Genomic DNA, 23821 nt, shown 5'->3' with positions numbered 1-23821 from the left:
GATTAAGAAAAATCACTGTTGTGTTTCACAGAAGAAAGAGAAACATCTGTGTTCTGAAGGAGCATTCTTACTAGAGAAACATTAGTGTCTGGTTTGTGGCTGATGCTGGAACAGGTTGTTGGATGCAGCAGTCTAAAGAGTGAGACAGCAGCACTGCCAGTGGGCGGAAGAGAGAGAGAGAGAGAGAGAGAGTATTAAGGCGAGAGGGGAGGGACAGGGTGAGCAAGAGACACAAGAGACAGTAAGGCAACAGACGACCACAAAGAGAGGAGAGAGAAAGAGTAGATAAGGAGAACAAGTGTAGCAAGGGACCAGAGAAGAGAGAGAAAGAGAGAGAGCAGGACAATCCGAAGATCAAGATGCCTCCTAACTTCGCCGGTACCTGGAAAATGAAGAGCAGCGAGAATTTTGATGAACTTCTGAAAGCTCTTGGTAAAATTTCTGTCTGTCTGATCCATCCGTGTAGCTGTAATCTTTGAGCATCATCTTCGACATCCATGATTGTCTCGTTTCAAGACGTTCATGTAAGAACGGAATGGGCTGGAAACATCTTGGAGAAGATTGTCAGATGTTTCAGGCTACATTTGGGTCTATAATATGAGAGTGCATGTTATTTCACATTCATCAGATTAAGTCTGGAGCCTGCAGGACTATCTGTTAAATGTGGGTCACTAAACAGATAAAGCTGGCAATTCTGTAGATGCACAGAAGTGTGTGTATTTTAAACACAAGCGATTTGTTAGATTTAAACAACGCTTCTATATGGGAACTGTTGGGAAAGAAAACATGGTAGCCTGGAGCTAAACTCTGGGCGTGAATGTGAGACAAATTGTATTGTTCAGAAGTTGCTCTTTCATTGATCAGGAGATGTTTCATTTAGGAATCAACTTTATCTGTGATGTTTTTCCTAAAATTCCTTTGGAGGAATGAAAATAGACACACATGAGAAAATTGTTAATATACAGTAAGAGTACAGAGTGCTAATTTGATTATAAATGTTGAGTTAATATTGAAATCTCTGAGTGTTGATGGCAGACTTTGGTCTATTGGAGATTCTCAGCACAGATAGAGGAGAGAGATTATATGAGAGATTCGTTTAGGGGTATTCTCAGGAGAGGCATATGAGAAGTCAGAGACTTAAGTCTCCATATAATCTAATTTCTGTCTCGGAGAAACATTTGAGACATTAAATTATCTCCTTTTAAATTTGTCTTTCCACTTGGGAAGATAAACTGAGCAAATACAGCTTTTGTCAGTGAGATTTAGGATTCAAATTTTGCATGATGCAAAGAAGTTAGATAACTGTGGATGTTTTTTAGGTTGCAAAGCTGTTAATGTGGTAAATTCTTACCGTTTTTTCCATCGAGCGTAGCTGACTTTCTCTAAATTGGGTACCAGGATGAGGTTTAGGGAAGCAAGACAGGAGAGAAGAGAAAAAAAAGAAGGAAGAAACTCACATAAAATGATTTTTAGCTGCCAGCTTGTCTTACCGTAAAAACGGTGCTGTGTTCCAAACCAGAGGAAAAAAGAAATCTAAATTAAATATCTAACTTCTCAAACACTCCCAAAATTCCTTAGATTCATCTTGAGGGATCATGAAGCATTTGTGGAGTTTTGCATGGCAACTTTTCTGAGGACTTTATAATTTACGAGAACATCAAACCTTGAATTATGTGAAATTAGAATCAAGGGTAAAACAATAGGCCAGACAGAACATTCAGCTTAGAAATACTCCAAATGAAAGCTATTTAATTTACTCGTGAACGCATTCGCCGTCTCTTATTATTATTATTACGACTTTGGTAATTGGTAGTTAGACACTATGGCAATTTAGGAACATGTTAGCATGTCATAAAATTGCAGACCTTTTGTTGTACACCGTTTATGTTTGCATGCAAGTGTTAACATCAAGTAAATTACCGTAAAATTCACAACTACTTTTTGATACATTCTGTGCTCCTCCAGGTGTGAACGCTATGCTTCGGAAAGTGGCCGGTGCTGCTGCAGCCAAACCCCACGTGGAGATCCGACAGGATGGTGAGCAGTTCTACATCAAGACCTCGACCACTGTACGCACCACTGAAATCAACTTCCGCGTTGGAGAGGAGTTTAACGAGGAGACGGTGGATGGCAGGAAATGTAAGGTGAGACATGCTTGTTTCAAAAATAATCCTCAGACCCAAACCAACGAGGGAACGCTGTTCATTTAAACATCTTAATATCAGACACATTAATCCTGCATATCTAATTAACACAGCATCAAGAATATGCTGAAGTCAGTCAGTAATATACCACATATTTGATATGTAAGGACGGTGATGGAAACCAAAGCAGAGGTCCAGAATTACAAAGATAGATTGTAAAAGCAAGACACCATCCTGGTTGAGCTTCATAACAAGCAGTTAAGCCCTTAGAAACCATACAGATCCATGACCTCAGAAGCAAGTAGAAATGCCATTAAAAATCATGAAATTGATAACAAGTGATAATATATAAATATTAAAGAAAGACCTGCCATGAGCTTGAAGGTTGTTATGCAATGGTATTTACCTCTGCAGAAGCTAAATGTTAGTGTTATTTCAATTCAAATTAGAAAATGGTTTAATTGCCAAATTCCCAGGGATGTAGGCTACATTACCTAAAATCCTGAAGCGCTATCCACCAACCATGGAAATGGGAATCGTGGCAGTCTCTACAGTGGGGAGTTTTTTACAGGCTAGCAGAAGCTAACAGGGTAATATTAGCTGGCTTACTTACCTAATGCTGCGCTTAAAATACAGTGGTGGTGTTTTCTGCTAGAAAAAATCATCCCTACACATCATCCAATAATTTACTCCCACATTTATATGTGATTTTCACCAATTCCTCACGCTAGCAGAGGATAATAGGATAATGTTAGCTAGCAGCCTACCTAAATTTACGACGAAAAGCTAACAGGGTAATATTAGCTGGCTTACTTACCTAATGCTGCGCTTAAAATACAGTGCTGGTGTTTTCTGATAATATATATATATATATATACATACACTGATGAGCCAAAGCATTATGACCACTCACAGGTGAGGTAAATAACATTAATCATCTCATAACAAGGCCACATGTCAATGCCTGAGTAGATTAGAGCAATCCGTTCTCCTAGTGAATGCAGGAGAAATGGGCAGGATTAAAGACCTGAGCGACTCTGACCAGGGCCAAATTGTTATGGCTGGATGGCTGGGTCAGAGCATCTATGAATTGGCAAGGCTTGTGGGGTGCTCCCGGTTAGCAGTGGTGATTAACCACTGACAGTGGTCCGAGGAGGGACAATCCACAAACCGGCGACAGGGTGTTGGGCACCTAATCAATGCGCAAGGGCAATGTAGGCTATCCCTTCGGAATACTGTGGCACAAATCTCAGAAAAACAATGGTTACGGGAGGAATGTGTCTCAGCACACAGTGCATCGCACCCTGCTGCTCCAGTCAGAGTGCCCAAGATTACCCCTCTCCACGATTCAAAGTGCCTACAATGGACACACGAGCGTCAGAACTTGACCTTTGAGCAGTGGAAGAGAGTTCAAGATGTTGCCCTGGCCTCCAAATTCCCCAGATCTCAATCAGATTGAAAAGTTACATTTTCTTTTATTTTATTCAGTTTTCAAATGCTGTGATTCAGCTTGGAGCTGGTTGGTTTGGTTTAAAGCTTAGAACTTTATAGAGATAAATTATATATTAGGTATAGACATGTATATGGAGGCCTATGGAGAAAATGAATGTGACAAATACTTACGGAACACTGACATTCACTGTTGAGTGTGTTTAGCTTTGGTTTTGTACATTTGCTGCTGCCTGTAACTGAATAAAATTCTCTGATTCTCTAACTCTGATTTCAGAAGATACATGCACAGACACATCTATGTAGATTTACATTAGCTCACAGTTACAAAGCATCACCTTGCATCTATCAGGACAAATTAGCCACTAACGAGCATCAATTTCCTCAGCAAGAGTTTGTTCATCTTCTCTAATTTCCTTTGAGATGAATCTTAATCTCTTGATATCGTTCTTAATCGTGTTTTCAGATGCTTTGCGGAGGTGCGGTTTTTTGTTGCTGGCGCTAGGAGTCGAATCCACCCTGTAACCTGAACAGATCTAGTGATCCTTGCTGTGATCTTCAACGAAAGCCATTCTACACAATAAAATATGGAACCTCTCCCATAAAACTGAGAAACAAAACCCTTATATTTTTTCCAGTGACCTTAACAACCACCGTGTTACTGAGTGAAATGATAGTGTCATCAAACTGGGAGAAATCTAAACCTTCAGACTGCAGAGCTCAGCAGAGGGTCATTTCTGATGGGGTTTTTTTGGACATGAAAGTCGAGAGTTTTGGGGGTAAAACACAAATGAATGTGCTAGACAAGGGCAGGAGGGTTGCTAAATAAAATCGGCATGGATTGTAATTTGAGAATGTCAAATTATCAATGAGCGATGGGATAAGTGACAAAAGCTCTTCCGTGTAAATCAGAGTTTTTGTCCTAACCAGCTGCGACCCCAATAAGTGGTGGCGGCGATGACAACAGACGAGGACATTTTTTTTATTGCATTATATTGAGTATTGTGAACTCTTATTGGCCAAATCTTTCTCCAATGTGACACGGCTGTATTATGGACAAATAAATAGCTTTTCACCGGAAACTTGTCACGTCGCATCTGGTTTGGACATGGTTTGAGGTGTATAGGTCACCTCCTCACTAACACATTTTGGTTTGAAAATGCATTGATTTTGCTACATTTAAGCCTTTCATCCACACTGGAATGGCTTTATCCTCAAACGAAAATGGAGACTTCCAATAACACTCCATCTTACTGCATATTTTGGAAAACAATAAACATTGGGAAACTAAAAACGGAGAAGTGTGGATGTGGCCATAGTCTTAAAACCTCGCAAGCTAACAGCATTCTTGGGCATCATCACTGTTTTTGAATAACCAAATGCGCCTATACAGTGGCCAAAAATGGGATTTGGGTTTGAAACACAGCTAGAATCTTTTAATGTCAGGTCTTAAAAAGAAAGATACTCGTTCAAAGACGATTAATTTCTCACGGAAGTGGCTTTTTTCCTAATAGAGAACGACAGAGAAAAATAATGAAAGGACGGTTGTATAGACAGAGATTGACCTCATTTTGTTTTGGAACAGACAGTAATGGGAGGGGGATTATTTTGGAGTCTTACAGCCCCTGAGACGTGGTACTGTCTGTCTCAAACAGTGTGTGTGTGTGTGTGTGTGTGTGGTGACTTCTTAACATGCGCCTTTAAGACATAACTATGCTTTTGGCACCAAAATTGTTCAAAAAATGTTAAAGATAAATGGATAAACTCCTTTAGGGGATGTTCTAAAAATTATGAATGGTTTATAAAGACACTAAATAATTTCTTTATTCTTTTCTAAAATGCCAAATATGTAGAGTAACACCCGGTCTAAACTAGATGCATCCGATGATGTGATGGGCTGGGTATGATGTGATGGGCTGGGTACCTCCTGGCACCTTACGATACGATATATATACAGTAGGCTATTGCAATACACAAGTCACGATTCGACATGTTGCGATACATCACAATATCATAATTTGATTCGATAACAAATTCGTTCCAATTTCAATTCCAATGGATTTGGATATATCAGTTATATACTGATGTCTGATGAAGAGCATGTAGCTCGAAACATCAAGTTTTTGTCTCTTGGTGAGCTCATTAAATTAAAGGGTCTGTAAGCGATTTCTTTCATGGAAAGATATGTGAAAAATGTTCCTACTGTTCCTAAGTGTCGTGAGATATCTCATCGGTCTCTATGACAGTACTAGACTATGTAAACAGCAAACAAAAATGTGTCTGCGGGCCGCGTCAATGATGCTTTCTGCCTGTTTATCATTTTGTGCATTCTCATAGTATTGTAGTTTCAGCAAATTATTGAGCCTCAATGCTATTTTTATGCCATGTTGCTCATAACAGTTGTCAGTTGAGGGCGCTATTTTGCTGCTGTTTTTTCTCAGCTATATCCTTCTCTCTCTGTACGATGTCGATCTCAAAAGCTCATTTAGTATCTTTGGAGTGTGGTGTTTTTCAAAGAGGGGGTATGGCTATTCCAACAGCTCAGTTTCGGAAATTCTTGAACTGCCTAAATCGCTTACTGCTCCTTTAATTTGGAAGTAACACGCTGCAATGGACACTTCCAGTGTAGACAGCGTCATTGATAAGAATGGTAAAAATATGCATTTGATGCACCGCATCTCGTAGACAGGATGTTAGGGTTTAGCTAGGGTTAGTAGTGTGTAAGTCAGGTCTCAGTGGGGGCCAAATGTCAATAACGGCAACATTGAAACCGACATTTTGGATGAAACGAGAATAAAACTAAATTTTGTCTTAATTAAAATCGAATTATGCAAAAAGGTTTCCTTAAAGTTTAGGTTTTGGAGTAGGTGTAAAATTAGGATATAGAAATGATAGTTAACTTAATGTCAAACAATAGAATTCAATTGAAAATCATTACTTTGATTTGTATTGTTACGAGTCAGGTTTTGCCTACATTGTGGGGACCAGCCAATGGTCTCTACAGCTAATAAAACAGCTAATAAAACATATTAAATAATGTCTTGATGTGCCTAAAAAAACGTAAACTGTTGGTGTGAGGGTTAGGGTTAGGTTTAGGGGCAGTGTTATGGTTTGGGAATAGAATATTTTTAGCTCAGTATAAAAGCAATAGTAGTCAATGGTAAGTTCCCTCCATGATAGAAAAGAAAATGTGGGTGTGTGAGACAGTATGTGCACTGTCACACTGTGCGCATTATTACTGAGAGCAATACATCAGATCCCCGCCGGCCAAACTCACACCCAATATGCACTGCGATATGAAAAGAAGAACACTCCCATATAATGCATCAAGTGTGTGATTGCAATGTGAACAGCTTTGTTGTCTCTGATTGGTGACATGTAATTCCACTTGTTGTCTAAAAAGATAGTTCCAACTCTGAAATATGATGCGATGAGCCAATATGAAGTAAAATAGCCGATATACACACACCTGTGACCATGTGACCAACCTGCATCTCAGAATAGTATTCTGAGATGATATTCTTATCACTACAATTGTACAGAGCGGTTATCTGAGTTACCGTAGACTTTGTCAGTTCCAACCAGCCTGGCCATTCTTTGGTGGCTTCTCTCATCAACAAGATGTTTCTACCCACAGAACTGCCGTTCACTGGATGTTTTTTTGTTTTTGGCACCATTCGGAATAAATTCTAGAGACTGTTGTGTGTGAAAATCCCAGGAGATCATCAGTTACAGAAATACTCAATCCAGCCCGTCTGGCACCAACAACCATGCATGAGATTATGAGAACCACGTTTGGCTGACTATAATCAGCCAATCGTGTGGCAACAACAACAACTTACATTAATATAGCGCTTTTCTAGGCACTCAAAGCGCTTTATATAGTATAGGGGGAATCTCCTCAACCACCACCAGTGTGCAGCATCCACCTGGATGATGCGACGGCAGCCATAGTGCGCCAGAACGCACACCACACACCAGCTATTGGTGGAGAGGAGATGGTAGAGTGATGTAGCCAATTCAGGGATGGAGATTATAAGGAGGTCATGATAGATAGGGGCCAATGGGGGGAATTTGGCTAGGACACCAGGGTTAAACCCCTACTCTTTTACGAGAAGTGCCCTAGGGATTTTTAATGACCACAGAGAGTCAGGACCTCGGTTTAACGTCCCATCCGAAAGACGGTGGCAGCAGTGCAGTGGATAAAATCATGCATATATGGGTCATGAGCTTCAGTTAATGTTCACATCAACCATCAGAATGGGGAAAAAATGTGATCTCAGTAATTTGGATCATGGCATGATTGTTGGTGCCAGACGAGCTGGTTTGAGTATTTCTGCAAAAATGTCGCGACAGTGTTTTTTTTTTGGCAGTGTAGGCTAATAACTAAATTCAGTGAAAAGACAGGAGACTCAGGTCACGTCCACACTAATATGTTTTCATTTGAAAACGCATTGATTTTGCAATGTTTGCAGCTCTCATTCACACTAGAACAGCATTTTCCTCCACCGAAAACAGACATTTGAAAACGCTTTCCATAACTGCATACTGCAAAATAATGACGTTAGGAAATATAGTGGAGTTTTCAAACGAAAACAGATTAGTGTGGCTGTGGCCTCAAAGTAATCCAGTCATTTTTTTAGGCCGGTTGCTATAGCGACAGACTGCTCACCTGCCACAGGGCAGAAGGCAGACTCAATGATCGTCAACGAGAGAAAATGAAACGGCGAGAAATGATGGGTGGCAAAACAATGCCATAGCTAATCGACTCCTAGAGCTTTTGTTTTTGGGTTTGGTGTGTATGTTGCTCTGATTCATTTCAAAAGAGAGATTTTATAATTTAGTTGCTTTCACACACGGCAAGAAACTGCAGAGAGACAAAATAAAGAATAGCTATACTGTGGGGACAAATGTGTGTCTCCATGAAGTGAGCTAATTCTGACAAAACGTCCCTTTGGGGACATCCTCAAATGGAAAAACGATTTATAAAATGCAAATGCTGTTCTTTTAGGTGTAGGGTTAGCGTTCGGTTTACTCTATAGTTATTATAATTAGCTGTAAATTAAAACAATAGAAGCTATAGTATGTCTTTATTTAGATGGCCAAGTATGCGTGTGTGTGTGTGTGTGTCACTGTCGTCAAGAGTTTTTGTTAGTCTAAGCGAGACGAATGAGTGTGTCAGGACGCTGTACACAGTCTCATTTTCAAGGGATTTCAGATCAAGCTGCATAAATGAGTTTAAACACGACACTGGAGGCCAGAGAGAGAGAAACCAAGAAAAGAGAGATGAATGCTGTCTGATTGCTGATGCTGTATCACTGCAGTTGTCTAATATTTTTTATCTATGTTGTTAAACACACACACACACACACACACGTTGGTGTAGCTATTATTATGAGGACCCTCCATAGACATAATGATTTTTATACTGTATGAACTATAGACTCTATCCCCTAAACCTAACCCTCACAAAAAACATTCTGCATTTTTACATTTACAATAAAACATCATTTAGTATGTTTTTTTTATGCAATTTGAATTATGGGGACACTAGAAATGTCCTCATAAACCACATTTATAGCATAACATCCTTGTAATTACCAGTTTGTAACCTAAAAAGGTCCTTGTAAACCACTTAAACCATTAAATGAATAGTTCTCTCATTATTAACTCTATATATCCAAAATGTGTATGACATGCTCTGCTGAACACAAAGATCTTTAGAAAAATATCTCAGCTTTGTACTGTAGGTCCTTTCAATGCAAGTGAATGGTGACCACACATTTGAAGCTCTAAAAATCATGTAAAGGCAGCATAAATGTAATCCAAACAACTCCAGTGGTTAAATCCATATCTTCAGCAGAGATATGATAGGTGTGAGTGACAAACAGATCAATATTCTAGTATTGTTTTACTATAAATCTCCACTTTCACTTTCTGAAAGTCTCCACTTTCACTTTCACTTTCTGAAAGTGAAAGTGGAGATTTATAGTAAAAAAGGGATTAAAATCTCACCCACACCTAACACATCTCTTCTGGAGATATGGATTTAACCACTTGAGTTTTATGGATTACATTTATGCTGCCTTTATGTGATTTTCAGAGCTTCAAATGTCTGGTCACCATTCATTTGGTTATCAGTATTGTGTCACAAATGCTGTCGATTGAGCTTAACTTGTATTGAACACGGAATATTCCTTTACAAAGGAATCTGAAAGTATCATAAAAGTACTGTAGTAGGCCATGTGATTTGTTTGTAATATTCCAAGTCTTCTGAAGACATAGGATAGGTTTTGGTGAGAAACAACCCGAAATGAACACACAAGCCACTGTAAACGAGCTTCTCTCATTGCGCCCATGAAAGTGCAACAGAAGTCAAGATTTTCACTGAAAATGAATTTTGGGTTGCTATTTTAAGTTTTAAATGAAGGCACTATTCACTGCCATTGTATGAGGGTGAGTATTTTATGACAGAAATTTCAGTTTTGGGTTAAACTATTGCTTTAATGCAGTGCTTTAACTCGAATTGTGTGTGTATCATCTGTAGAGTTTGCCCATGTGGGAGACAGAGAGTAAAATCTACTGCAAACAGACACTGGTGGATGGGGACGGACCAAGTACATACTGGAGTAGAGAGCTGCGTGGAGATGAGCTTATCTTGGTGAGACACACACCATCATAATAATATAATTGATCTATTGTCACATATTATACATACATTTTTTGCATATATACAGTGAAATAATTTTTTCACATATCCCAGCTAAGCTGAGGTCAGAGTGCAGGTTCAGCCATGATACGGCGCCACTGGAGCAGATAGGGTCAAGACAGTGGTGTCTTGGCAGTGTTGGGGATTGAACCCCCGAACTTCTAGTCAGTAACCCAGAGCCTTAATCACTGAGCCACCACTGCCCCAAATGAGCCTCATTTTATGAGTATTTTCTGTTTTATTTCACTGAAGCACTTGCAGTATTTTATATAAATGGGGGAATCCTGTTTCTGATTTTTACTTCTCCAGAAAGGAGTGGCTTTACGATTAAATTTTATTACTTCAGACAGGAAACAGCTTATGGATTTTTTTCCATATAGCTCAACGTTTTAAGTCAGAGAGAGAGGGAGAGGGAGAGAGAGAGAGAGATGGAGGGAGAGCGAGAGAGAGAGAGAGAGAGAGAGAGAGAGAGGAAGAGAGAGAGTGAGAGACAGTCAATCTGAAATCTGAGTGAGAGCAAGAAAGAGAGAGAGAGAGAGGGAGAGAGAGAGAGAGTGAGAGAGAGAGAGAGAGTGAGAGAGAGAGAGAGAGAGAGAGCGAGAGAGAGAGAGAGAGAGAGAGAGAGTGTGTGAGATTGTTAATGGAGCAAATCGATCAGAGACGAACAGAGTAGCTCTCAGACTCCTTTTCTCACTTCTGTCTCATGTGACATACACACTCAAGGTGTCCTTTACAAAATGTTTTGAAAATATAAAAATATTTGGTGAATCTAGGTGTCATATTTTACCCCAAAATAAAAGAAATGGTTAAATTATTTTTTTTTTTTGTTGCATTGAGACATTATTTTCATGATCATTAAGCACATTTAAACCCCCTCCCCAAATCTTTGGTAGCCTACTGTATCATGAAAATAATTTAAATCTCACTCTCATTACTGTAATGGGAAAAAAGTACAAATATAAAGTACATTTGTAAAGTACACTTGTGGTGTTGTTTGTTGTACTGAATTTAATGCTATTTGTTTCACTAAAATATAAATATAATATAAAATATAAAATATAATGATAACTCTTTACAATAAAGTTGTGTTCTTTTACATAAGATAACTACACTAGTTAAGATGAACTTACAATGAACAATACTTTCAGTCTTTATTAAGGCTACTAATATATTTTGTAAATGAAAAATTGTACATATAGAGGTGTCTCTTCAACTTCTGGCAATTTCACATACCGGGGATGTTTTTTATGAAACCTTGCAGATTTCTTGTTTGTTCTTGTTATTGTTATATGAAGGTTGCATTAAGACTGACTTAGAAATGTTTACCATGCCTTCATAATTTATTTTTGGCACCTTTTAAATGCCTTTTATGTAGATTTTGCTGAGGAACCCCAAGACCCATTTTTCAATAATAAACTATGAAAATACATATGAGAAAAAAAAATTATTGTTAATGTTTAAATGTAATAAATGTAAATGTAAACAAATAGTGAAATAAAAATAAACTAAATAAAATAAAACATTTAAATAAAAAAATTTAAAAAATATATATAAAAAATTAAAATGTAAAAAATATATAAAAATGTAAATATTTTTTGCGAAAATTATTACTATACATTTTTCAAAAATTACGACACCTAATAATGTTTTTATTTTCAAAAGTTAAAAAGTTAAAGAAAAATCAAGGTTTAAAAAATAATTTATTTTTATTGGACCTAACACTAACCCTAAATTTCCAATCAAGCTGTAATTTTGTCAAATTATACAAAACTGAAAATATTATTTAATTTTGTGTATTAAGGATGCATAAAATGTTAGCAATTAGCCTGAGCAAGACAAATGAGTCGGCCATTTTATACAAAAAACCATTAAAAATGTCATTTCCATCAGCATCATTTCCACTACAGAATTCTATTAAACACAATGTGGTGGAAATTTTCATGACTTTCATAAAACATTTACAGAAACGACAAACATTTCCTGTCATGCATGTACATACTTTTAGGGCTGAAATATGACCTGGTCATTTCTTTGTAAGAATCACCCATTTGAAACTGAATAAAGTTTGGAACAAGCACCCAAACTTAAACACACCATGCAGCCAGACTTCCTGTGAAAAGAGCACTATAAATACAGAATAGCATCAGAATAACATTTCAGATCTCTCCTCCAGCCACAGCATGTTATCTTAAAAGTATATACTATGATTAACTGGAAATATTCAAGCTGATGTTGTTCGAAATTCAACAATAAAATAAGAAGGTTATGAATCAGTTCCAGGATAGAGACTCTTGACGGCCCCTGAGAGCGCATATCAGACAGTTATTCACACAGGAATGTGAAAAACTGTCCATAACAAATGCAGGTCTGACCCAAATCACAGCCTCACTCTATAGATCTGACATTCAGCCAGCGTGAAAAATTCTCACGGGTTTGCAAGTGAATTCAGAGTTCGAATTCTGCAGAACAACAATCCCAGAATGCAGCATTGATTGTCTTTGGCATTTAGCTGTGAATCTAGGACACATTTCCATAAGACAGACGTGCTTCGTTTAGTCTAGTCCAAAATAAAGTACAAAAGGGATTATTGGAGGCTCCGATTGTCTTTATTTCGTAAACACAACATGATAGAGGTTAAATGAAGGGCGCTAGGCTACGTGCTTGCTCAGACAAGCATAACATACCACTAACCATAAGTATCAAACGGTTTGTGCTATTACTTTTCTAAGTAATTGGACTTAATATTATTGCCTGGCGCACTCTGAAATCACTTACATTTTCATCCAAAGTCTAATTTTTCGTATTCCTTTCTTTAATTCTCAGATCTTTGGGGCAGACGATGTGGTTTGCACACGGATTTATGTACGAGAATGAGGTGGACCGCTAACAGAGACAGCAACCATGAATAACGCAACCAGTCAGCCCTGCATCCCAAGATACCCTCTGTCCAAAACAAACCCGAACCCTTCAAGCATGTCAAGCAGTGAACATGCATCCGTGCTGTGTATTGTGGAGTTTGAGTTCTCAACTGTAACCTTCATGTTGCTCCAGTTCAACGTTATTCAGCACTCTTTAATTATAACTTTCTTTGTCCTTTTCTTTCACAGATATGTGTATTGCAAACAAAAACAGGAACCAAAATAAAAAAAGAAACCAAACATCTGAATAGTCTCTGTTACATATTTTCCAAAGGTTGAGATGTCAGTGTCATCTTTTCTAGAAACCTAATAAAGATTCCAAAATAGAACCAAAAGGGTTTGCCATAAGTTTCATTCTTAAAATAGAACCATGTAGCCAACTCAAATCATATATACACATGATTCTAGATAAGAAGACGGTTCTTTGACCATTTACATTTACATTTATGCATTTGGCAGATGCTTTTATCCAAAGCGACTTACAGAGCCTTTCTTACAGGGACAAACCCCCTGGAGCAACCTGGAGTTAAGTGCCTTGCTCAAGGACACAATGGTGGTGACTGTGGGGATCGAACCAACAACCTTCTGATTACCAGTACTGTGGTTTAGACCACTACACCACCTCCACTCCTGGCTATGACAACCTTAGTACGTTATAGCTGGTACTTGACGACTTTTGCACAGACAAGCACCGCTCACATTTTCTTCATAATGTGTATAAGTGTTGTTTGGGGAGAATCTATCTGACTGTTCACACTGGCTGGCTTTTGGATCTCATTACACAGATTTTGCCCCACAGTCAGATTCCAGCGGGTGGCAGAGGCAGATAAGGGAGCAGATGGTTCCATCCTTTATGGGACGCATTTTTCGAAGACGTTGAAATGTGTGAACAGATTTAGGGAGCTTCATGCTCAGGGAAACCCATTTTATGAATTTCTCTAAAGAGAACACAAATCCAAACACACAGACAAAGAAAGCCTAAGCACTACGTCTACACTGAGAGCGAGTGATGCAACGTGATAAAACTAGAACATTCCCATTATAATAAAACAAAGCTGTCTGCATTGCAAGCAGACAATACATCAAAACGAGATGGCATGCTGTTATAATCAGAAAAAAACATTTTGTAAAGGGATTAATGGACAGGAGGAGGCGAGAACTGGTTTGACAATATAAATAATATTTTAATTATAAACTTAACCAAAAAGATAAACACACAGGTGTCAGACAGCTGTCCGTAAATCTCGCTCTCTCTGTCGCACCGGCGTCTTCGGTCGGCCTTTATCCCTCTCGAGGTCTAATTAGCCTGAGTAGGGGCCGGGTGTGCGGAATCACGACCTGACCCCGCCCTCCGCCCTGCCACATTCCTCCCTCGTTCTCTCAGGCCGGGAAGCCCCCGGCATGACGTACACCCCAACTTTCCCTGGGGAGGAGCGTGCCTTCCGCCCCATCTGCCGGCAAGTCATCCCCGTCTACCTGGATGAGGGAGGGGACAAGGGGAGGGAAACCCCCCAAAAATTGGCACCTACACGCCGTAACGGCGATCATGCCAAATTAACAAAACATGTTAAAAAAGAGAGGGAAAGGTCAACACGGAGCAGCAGTGGGACAGAGAGAGATAGAGGGGGAAAAAAAATAACTTAATTGCCAGTTCTCTGATATGCCGTAGCTTGGTCCTCGGCCACTCCTCCACCCTCTAATGGACGACAGCCGCACCTCCCCGGGTGGATCGGAGACAGTCCTCCGGCCCCTGGTGGACGAAACACCATGCCGCATTTTTGGTAGGGGTCTCTCCCGCCACTTGCAGCGGTAACCTCTGCATGCGGTTGGTTGGGAGCCCCTCCTCCCCTAGTGGTCAGCGGCCATTCCTCCGCTTCCAGACGCCCGGGATTCTCTATCCCCCGGCAGATGGCCGCGGCTGCTCCTTTGGGGTGGATGGTAGCAGCGAGAACTCCGCTACGGTGCATCCCTCCTCCTTCCCGGGTTTCGGCACCAGTGTAAAGGGATTAATGGAAAGGAGGCGGCGAGAACCAGCTTGACAATATAAATCATATTTTAATTATAAACTTAACCAAAAAGACAAACACACAGGTGTCGGACAGCTGTCCGTAAATCTTTCTCTCTCTGTCGCAATGCCGTCTTCGGTCTTTATCCCTCTTGTGCGGAATCACGACCCGGCCCCGCCCTCCGCCCTGCCACACATTTGTTATGATCAACAAAGCTGTCTACACAGCAAGCAAGTGGTGCGTCAAAACTAGAACATTCTTTGATCAATGACGCTGTCTACAAAACTATTTATGATTTAACAAAACTGTCTACTCTGCAAGGCAAGCAAAAAACTAAAGTGCTTCAGTTACAAGAACAAGAAAGTGAACAATGCAGTAAAACTAGAGCGCTTTTGTTGTAATCTACGAAACTGTCTACACTGTAAGCGAGCAACAGGACAAAACTAGAGTGCCTCCGTTATAATCAACGAAACTATCTATGCTGCAAGAGAGCAATGCAACTAAACTAGGATGCTTTTGTTGTAATCAATGACAAGGTCTACAATGCAAGTGAGCAACAGAAAAAAAACAAATACGTTTCCATTATAGTCAACGATACTATCTATGCTGAAAAATAAGAAATTCCACCATTGAGTGCTTCCGTAATCTCAGGTTACTTCAGATTAAGGATGTACTGTGTCAGCTAGAAGACAAATTAGTCATTTAAAGAAACAAACTGACAAACTCAAGCCGAAGGGTATCACAAAGTGTGCTTGTGTATACTGGTAATTCAGTTTTGACTTCAAAAACATTTGGCATTATTAGAAATGAGGCTGTTGTTCAGGATTCAGGAGTGTGTGGGAGATAGACGGAGCTGTTTTTGCCCCTTGCTGCATTCAGATCAAAGCTGATGGATGAGGCAATGCATCACTCTGATGAGCAACACAGGGCACAGACTTTACTGTCTCCAGCTCTAACCCTCACTTTCTGTCTCCCTCTCTTGCCATACCCAGTAAGACGATGACAAAAAATCCAACAGGGTCTCAATCTTGCTTTGAAATGTCTGAAACATCTAGAACACAAACTGCACGGAGACTCTTCTCTTCTGCTCAGGCAAGACAGTGCTGTTGGCACGTGGAGTATGTGTCTGTGTGGCCGCCACATGAAGAGAAACCCACAAACTAACTACCAGGCAGGCGTTTTACAGAGTGTAACCACATATGCTGCCGAAAAAGTGAAATGAGCTGCAGAAACTTTTTAGACCACATTTTCATGTAAAGCCTTCCAAAATTCAGGTCTGCACCAAAAGCGAACTTAAATTAGTCAAAAATGAACATCTGTCTTATTTCTTCAAATTTTGTATTGATTTGTTGAGACGTTAACGGTTACAAAGGGCTTTTTTAGGGGCCCTGGTAAAACACCTGCTCAGTGGCGGCCCTAAAAAACCCAAACATGCCATTTAATTCCCGCTGTTAATGTCTCAGGAAGCCTTAATTGTGTTCGGACTCTATTGTTCCAGAGGTTCTGCAAGTGTTTGCCTTTGCGTTGGCTCAATTGAACGTTCTAAATCACTGTCACCAAAAAAACAAACCCCAAGACACAAACAACAAAACATCAAACACCGTGGAGCGATTTGTCTTCATGCCACAGGAGCTAAAAGTTATTCTTTCAACATGCTGTTTCACAGCGTCGAACAGCACAAACTCCCAAAATGCTGGCTGCCAGCTCTGCACACTACCCTGATTTCTGACCTGCTACACTGAGAAAGAATGAGTTCACCCCACAGTACACACACTCAGAGAGCCTCGGGCCACAGTGCGAGTGTGTGCCGTTATGTTAATTTGATGAGGGGTTTGGTTTGGATGCTCCTCTTTGCACTGAAAGAGCTCTTTGTTAAGAACGGTCAGCAGACGACACAGGCTCTTAGAAACACTCGGCCCTCTATGAGCTGCAAAGGGGTTCCCTGCATCCTCCGAGGGGCCCACAGTGGCAAAACAGGGCCAAAGCCTTTGTCAACGGAAACAATTAGAGCTGAATTGTTGTTTAAAGTGAAAAAGACAGTAAGAACAAATGTGACAGAGATAATGAGGAGATTTTGACTCACTTTCATTCTTGGTTTTGATGCTCCGGCAATGGAAACGTTTTTCCACTTAGATCATCGTTGAGGCTGCATCCTAGCATCCTAAATAGTATGCAAGTTTACAGTTAGTACATCCCAAAATTATAGTGTGCAGAAAGTCACATTCCACTGGATTTTTGAGCAAACTCTTTGAGCTAACATCAGCCACACTCCTTGTGCTTTTTGTCCCAAAGATGCCCCAGCAACTGACTATAGTATGCCAAAGGCACACATTCAGTGGATTTTCAAAGTGTGCATACTTTTGTGAGTTTATATTATCTACATCCCATTGTGCTACGGAAAAGGAGTTTTGAAAAATGCAAAGCTGAATTTACCAAAGTAGTTTTGAAGTGTATGAACCTGAAAGTGAACTAATAGTGAATTTTAGGCTAGCAAATTTTGCAAAATGCTGTCACGATGCAAATATATGATGTGTTAGTATTAAAATAATGCCATACCATCATCTTACTACATACTCAAAAGTATATACTATCTCATCACCAGTGAAGTATAAATTGCAGGGCATAGAAGACAAATTGCAGCCTAAGACAAAACAGAAGGCTGCGAGAAGACGAAAGAGTCCACTCTTTCTCCCAATTTTGGAATGCCCAATTTCCACTACTTAGTAGGTCCTCGTGGTGGCGCGGTTACTCACCTCAATCCGGGTGGCAGAGGACAAGTCTCAGTTGCCTCCGCTTCATGCACAACTCACCATGCGCCCCTTTGAGAGTGAGACCCACTAATCGCGACCACAAGGAGGTTACCCCATGTGACTCTACCCTCCCTAGCAACCAGGCCAATTTGCTTGCTTAGGAGACCTGACTGTAGTCACTCAGCGCACCCTGAACTCGATCTCGTGACTCCAGGAGTGGTAGTCAACATCAACACTCGCTGAGCTACCCAGGCCCCAAGACAAAAGAGTTCTTAAAGGAAACCATATGACAAAGGTACTTTATGGCAATATATGCAAAACACATATATGACAAATATGTTCAAATATGGTTTTTACTGATATACAAAAGTAAAATACTTCTACATACAGCATATGCAACATAAACTTCTAAATTCTAAAATAATGGCCATTTTCATATATTAAATGTATATTTTCACAAAAACTAGTGGATTTTCAATACGTAAATATATGCTCAAATATATTAACAATAATTGAAATACGGTGTCAAGAAAAAGTATGTGAACCCTTTGGAATTACCTGCGTTTATGTATAAATTGATCTTAAAATCTGGTTTGATCTTTATCTAAATTACAATAATTAACAAACACAATCCGTTTAACTAAGAACATTCAAATAACTACTTGTGAGTTAGATGAAGATGAGATCACATTTTATGACCAATTAATGCAGAAAACCAACGAATTACAAAGGATTCACATCATTTTTCTTGCCACTGTGTGCAACATGTACTTCAAAATTAAAAAAAATAAAGAACTGAATTGTCATTTTCATATATTAAACATATATTTTCCCAAATGCTAATTAAATTGGAATATTTACTTACTGTATATGTTCAGATATATGACCAATCATTTATATATACAGTATATATATATCATATATGATACCATATATCAGGTTCAATACAAGTTAAGCTCAATCAAAAGCATTTGTGGCATAATGTTAATTACAGTTAATTACAAAAATAGTTTTGACTCGTCCCTCGTTTATTAAAAAATCATTAAAACAATGGCGGTTACAGTGAGGCACTTACAATATACGTGAATGGGGCCAGTCAAAAAACATTAAAATGCACATTGTTTCAAAAGTATAGCAACAACACAAAAACATTATATGTGTTAACAAGATTTCAATGCACTAAATTCGATTATTCATCTTATTTGTGTAAAGTTACAGTATATCCAATATTACTTTTTATTCAAAACAACGTAACCCCAGTAAACCTTGTAATCTGGTAAACGCTGCAATAGCAGAAAATCCCTGATTTTATCACACTAAAATCACAATAACACATTTAATGTTTAATTCTTATGGCTATAATTTTGAAACAGAGTGTATTTTAATATTTATGGACTGGCCCCCATTCACTTCCATTGTAACAGCTTTACTGTAACCGCAAGTTTGGCTGATTATTATTATTTATTTTTAATCAATAAAGTACAAGTTGAAATATTTATATTAATAAACATTATTCCACATACACTGAACCAGATAAATTCCTTAAAATGACTGGACCGTCCATGGAACAACAGGAGATTGGTTGTATCTCTTTTCATAGGGCTCAGCCAATGAGAAGACACGTCACAGGACATTAGCACGCAGTAACTCCGTGTTCACACTATTCGCCAAATCTCTGTATTATTGGTCGATCGTAGCCATTCCAATAGTTTTTCCTTAATATTTTGGATAGGCTGCTCATCTAGCCGTAACTATAGACCATCTGAGCACAAATTGGATGTGTAAACTTGACAAACTTTGGATGGCTACTTCCTGTCTAAGTGGGTAGTTCTTGGCCAGAATAAGCTGAAATATGGACCAGACTTAGCGCCAATAGCCAGAAATCTGGATCTGCATGATTAGAGTTTATTTTAGTTTATCTGCTCATAGAGATGCCAAATCAAACTAATGAAGGTTTCCTCCCATACACACCTCTGACAGAGCATATTGTCTCTCTGTCTCGTTACCTCGCTGTGGGAGTCTCACTGCACCTGTCAGCCCGAGCGCTTGTCAGAGCCGCACACGACAATCTGGGTCACTCTGACTGGGCTTTTTTTGAAATGGTTCACTCTGAACCATTTCATCTAGCCCCTAACACACACACGGGGTCCACTGAGAATAGAGAAAACATATTCAGACCTTATGAATAATTTTTTAACCATTTGCTTGAAAGTATGAATATCATTATGCATAGCATATATGACTAGCTTAAGACATTACAATTGTCACTATTTATATTTGTGCATAAAATTGTAACATTTCTTTAACATTCCATTCAGATGAATGCTCTCAGAGTGATGTGCAAGTCTATAGAGAATCAATTACTGACATTTAAGTCTTGGCTCAGATCCATACACTTATTACCGCCAGCAGACAGAGACATACTGACCATAACATGGGCAATTCGGGTATAATGTAGATGAATTGGAGTACAAGGAGAAGAAACCACATACTCCTGTTGCAGACAGATGTACAATACTCAACGGAATATGCCAAAAAAATACAAATGTCAGTTGCAAAAGGCACTAACAATTAAAGTGATGTCATACAATGGCAGTTTATGGTGACCACCTCTTCAAGCTTCAAAAGAACGCAAAAGTATAATTCAGAAGTCTTATAAATTATTCCACGAGACTCACGATTGTTATGAAAGCTTATGACAAGGTTGGGTGAGTGTGATGAGGAGGAGGGCATGGCCGGGCCGTGAGGGTGCACGGCCAGCGCTGAATCAGCTGACCAGCAGGAGAGCGAGATAAAGGGTAGCCGGAGACGCCAGATGTAGAGGGAGAGACGCACACAGCCATGCTGTATGTGTGTCTGTGTCCTTGAGGTTTATGTTGTTTTAAGTTAATTGATATCATTAAAGTTTCCACCTCCTCCTTGCCCATCCTTATACTGTTACAGTGGTGCCCAAACCCAGGAAGGAGGAAGAATGCGCTGTCACAGAGTCCTCGCCGCTGCCGTCTGCCAGAGGAGTAGCCATAGCCATCTGCCTGGGGGCGGAGGTATTGCTGCCAGCCGCCGAGAGCCGGAGGAACCGTTCTGTCCTCCAGGTGTCAGAGGGCTCGCTGCCGTCCACGAGAGGAGCGAGTTGGCATCTATCAGAGCGGTTGAGGACTGGGCGACAGCGTGTCCAGGGACCGGCAAGCAATTTTCTCTCTTTCTCTGTGTGTCTCCCGCTCACCCTGTGGCAGGGCCGTGAGGGTGCACAACCGCCGCTGAATCGGCTGATCAGCAGGAGAGCGAGTTAAAGGGTAGCCGAAGATGCCAAATGGAGAGAAATACACACGCAGCCGCGCTGCATGTATGTATATCATTTATATCACGTTTATGATGACTGTTCAACCGTTTTGCTCTGTTTTTGTCTTTGGAGGGCGGGGTTATGGAATGAGGGGCGTGGCTAATTCAAGGGCTCAGTCAAGTGAAAGCTTCAGAACATCACTTACAGCACATTTAAATGATCATACATATATCTATATCATTTGAAAGCCCTAGTTCTTCTCTTCAAAATGGTATATAGATTTCAGGTGTGTGATGTTATATGAATACGAATATAATATGAATTTGGATATGAATACCATATTCTGGCACAGAATGGAAGTTTTGGAATTTTGGGCTCAGGCTGGAAAGAGTTAAGCGTTAAAGCTTTTAAAAGCGATTTTAGCCTTTCTGGAACTTCCACGAGACCTGTAAATTAGACACGCCCCCTCATTCCAAAACCCCGCCCTCCAAAGATACAGTTACACGTTTCACAAAAAAATGTGGCTCAGAAGTTGACTTAATACTTTGAACCTCTTATTCTCTTTATTCAACGCAAATTTAATTCTTGGTTACAGCGTGATCTGTCTGTAACTGGTAGAGTGTTGCTTTCCAAAGCAGATGGGTTATCTCGGGTTATCTATCCTGCAATGGCTCTGGATGTTCCTGTGGAGATTTGTAGAAAGCTGGACAAAATTATATTGAACTTTGTTTGGAAATCTAAAAAGCACTTAATTAAAAAGAGTGTTATGATAGCTGATCGGACAATGGGTGGTTTTGACTTGGTGGACTTTTCCACTCTTAATAACTCTTTCAAGATTAAGTGGATAAAATCTTTTTGAACAATCCTACATCTTTTGGAATGTTATCCCAAATCATATTTTCAATTCAGTTGGTGGTTTGCATTTTTTATTGCGCTGCAACTATAGCATTTCTAAATTACCTTTAACTCTTTCTGGTTTTCATAAACAGGCTCTAATTTGCTGGTCCTTAATATATAATTATAATTTTTCTCCACATAGATTTTTTATCTGGAACAACCAAAATATTAAATATAAAAATAAATCTCTTTTTTTTTTTAATTGGTTTGATAAAAATATACTGTTAGTAAGTCAACTTTTAGATGAAAGGGGTGTCTTGCTCTCTTATGAACACTTTATGCAAGAATTCTCTTTTCCAGTCCCCCCAAGAGAGTATGCCATTGTTTTTGGTGCAATTCCTGATTGTGTGAAATCTTTAGTCAGACCTGGCCCTAAAGGTCCTTTATGCTCTCCACCTGTATTTGACAGCTCTAATTTATTTGTTGATCAATGTCCTCTCAACAGCTTGTCAAATAAGAAAATTTGCTCAATTCTTAGCAGAGATCAGATTTCTTTGCCTGCTTGTGTAAGCTTTTGGAATAACAAAATTTAATGATATAGTATGGGAAGATTTTTGGTTTCTTCAGCGGAAATTCTTTTTAACTAATAAAGTGGTTGAAGTCTCTGTTAAAATTGTTCACAATTGCTACCCAGTTAATTATACATTTGCTAAATTTAATAACAGTATTTCTCCTTTGTGCTCATTCTGTCATCAATTTGATGAGACAATTATTCACTTATTTTGGGAATGTGTGTACTGTAAATTTTTTTGGATTGACTTTTCAAACTTTGTTAAAAGGTATCTATCTTTGAACTTCTATTTAAGCCAAAGAATTGTGTTTTTTGGTGACTCTTTGAAATTAGACCCTTATCATTTTAAATTTGTTCTTAATTTGCTACTTTTTCTTGCCAAATTTTATATTCACAAGTGTAAATTTTCAAAGAAAACTCCTTCCTTTTTATTTTTAAGAAAGATCTTGATTTATATCTAAATTCGTTGAAGAGCTCTAAAAACTCTACTGCATGTAAGACTCTGCAATGGTGTCAATCATTTAAGCTAGCTTGATATTCTTTGTTGTTTTTTGTAATGTAACCCTCTGTACTGTACTCTTTAGTATTGTGTATTATTGTATTGGTTTTTGTATTTGTTATTGTTGCAAATAAAAAAAAAAATAAAATAAAAAAAAAAGTTGACTTAATTGGTCGAGTTGCATAATAGATAATTATCCGGTTTTAAATCTTTGCTGTGCATTTTAAATGTAATTTATGTTTCTCAGTGCCATTATTGAGACGTAAATAACTGTCCAGGGCACCTCTGAAGTAGCACGTCAACTTTGTCACACGGTACCGGTTACTTTTCTCAGCGCTGGTCAGGATGGATCAATAACAGTTCCAAAGCTCCATTTGGAACTTACAGTTAAGGATTTACAAAAACAAACAAACCATAAGAAAGTAACATTTGCCTTCCAATGGAACGCACAATCCAGCTCCTGTGAAACCGCAAGCGTCATAATTTAAAGAAGCTCGGCGCCCCCTGGTGGCCAGAGATGAGAATTCATGCCTGACTGTTTACAAAACGTATGAATAGATATTCAGCTGCGAGTAACAGTCGTATAAAACAATTGACAAAAGTTAACTTTAGTAATGCCATTTTATATTTTACTGTCAAAATGTTCTACAGAGAATAA

At 39.1% G+C, this 23821-nt stretch overlaps 1 protein-coding gene across 1 annotated transcript; it reads left to right on the top strand.

Annotated features, from left to right (window-relative positions):
• Positions 1-200: 200 nt before the first annotated feature.
• On the top strand, positions 201-13521 carry LOC127638470 (cellular retinoic acid-binding protein 1). Its single transcript, XM_052120013.1, has 4 exons — positions 201-432; positions 1966-2144; positions 10141-10254; positions 13126-13521. Exons 1-4 carry the CDS (start codon positions 360-362, stop codon positions 13174-13176), a joined length of 417 nt encoding a protein of 138 aa, XP_051975973.1. The 5' UTR covers positions 201-359; the 3' UTR covers positions 13177-13521.
• The last annotated feature ends 10300 nt before the right edge of the window (positions 13522-23821 follow it).

This window comes from Xyrauchen texanus, chromosome 46 (assembly GCF_025860055.1).
Source record: "Xyrauchen texanus isolate HMW12.3.18 chromosome 46, RBS_HiC_50CHRs, whole genome shotgun sequence".
NCBI lineage: Eukaryota > Metazoa > Chordata > Actinopteri > Cypriniformes > Catostomidae > Xyrauchen > Xyrauchen texanus.
Note: the sequence above shows the minus strand (reverse complement) of the source record. Positions and strands in the feature narration are given on the sequence as shown.

Bases quoted from the DNA above. Each gene is read 5' to 3' on its own strand.
- LOC127638470 (XM_052120013.1), top strand. From the start codon at position 360: ATGCCTCCTAACTTCGCCGGTACCTGGAAAATGAAGAGCAGCGAGAAT. The intron at 2,145-10,140 runs GTGAGACATGCT...TATCATCTGTAG, and splicing joins TGGATGGCAGGAAATGTAAG to AGTTTGCCCATGTGGGAGAC. The intron at 10,255-13,125 runs GTGAGACACACA...TTTAATTCTCAG, and splicing joins GTGGAGATGAGCTTATCTTG to ATCTTTGGGGCAGACGATGT.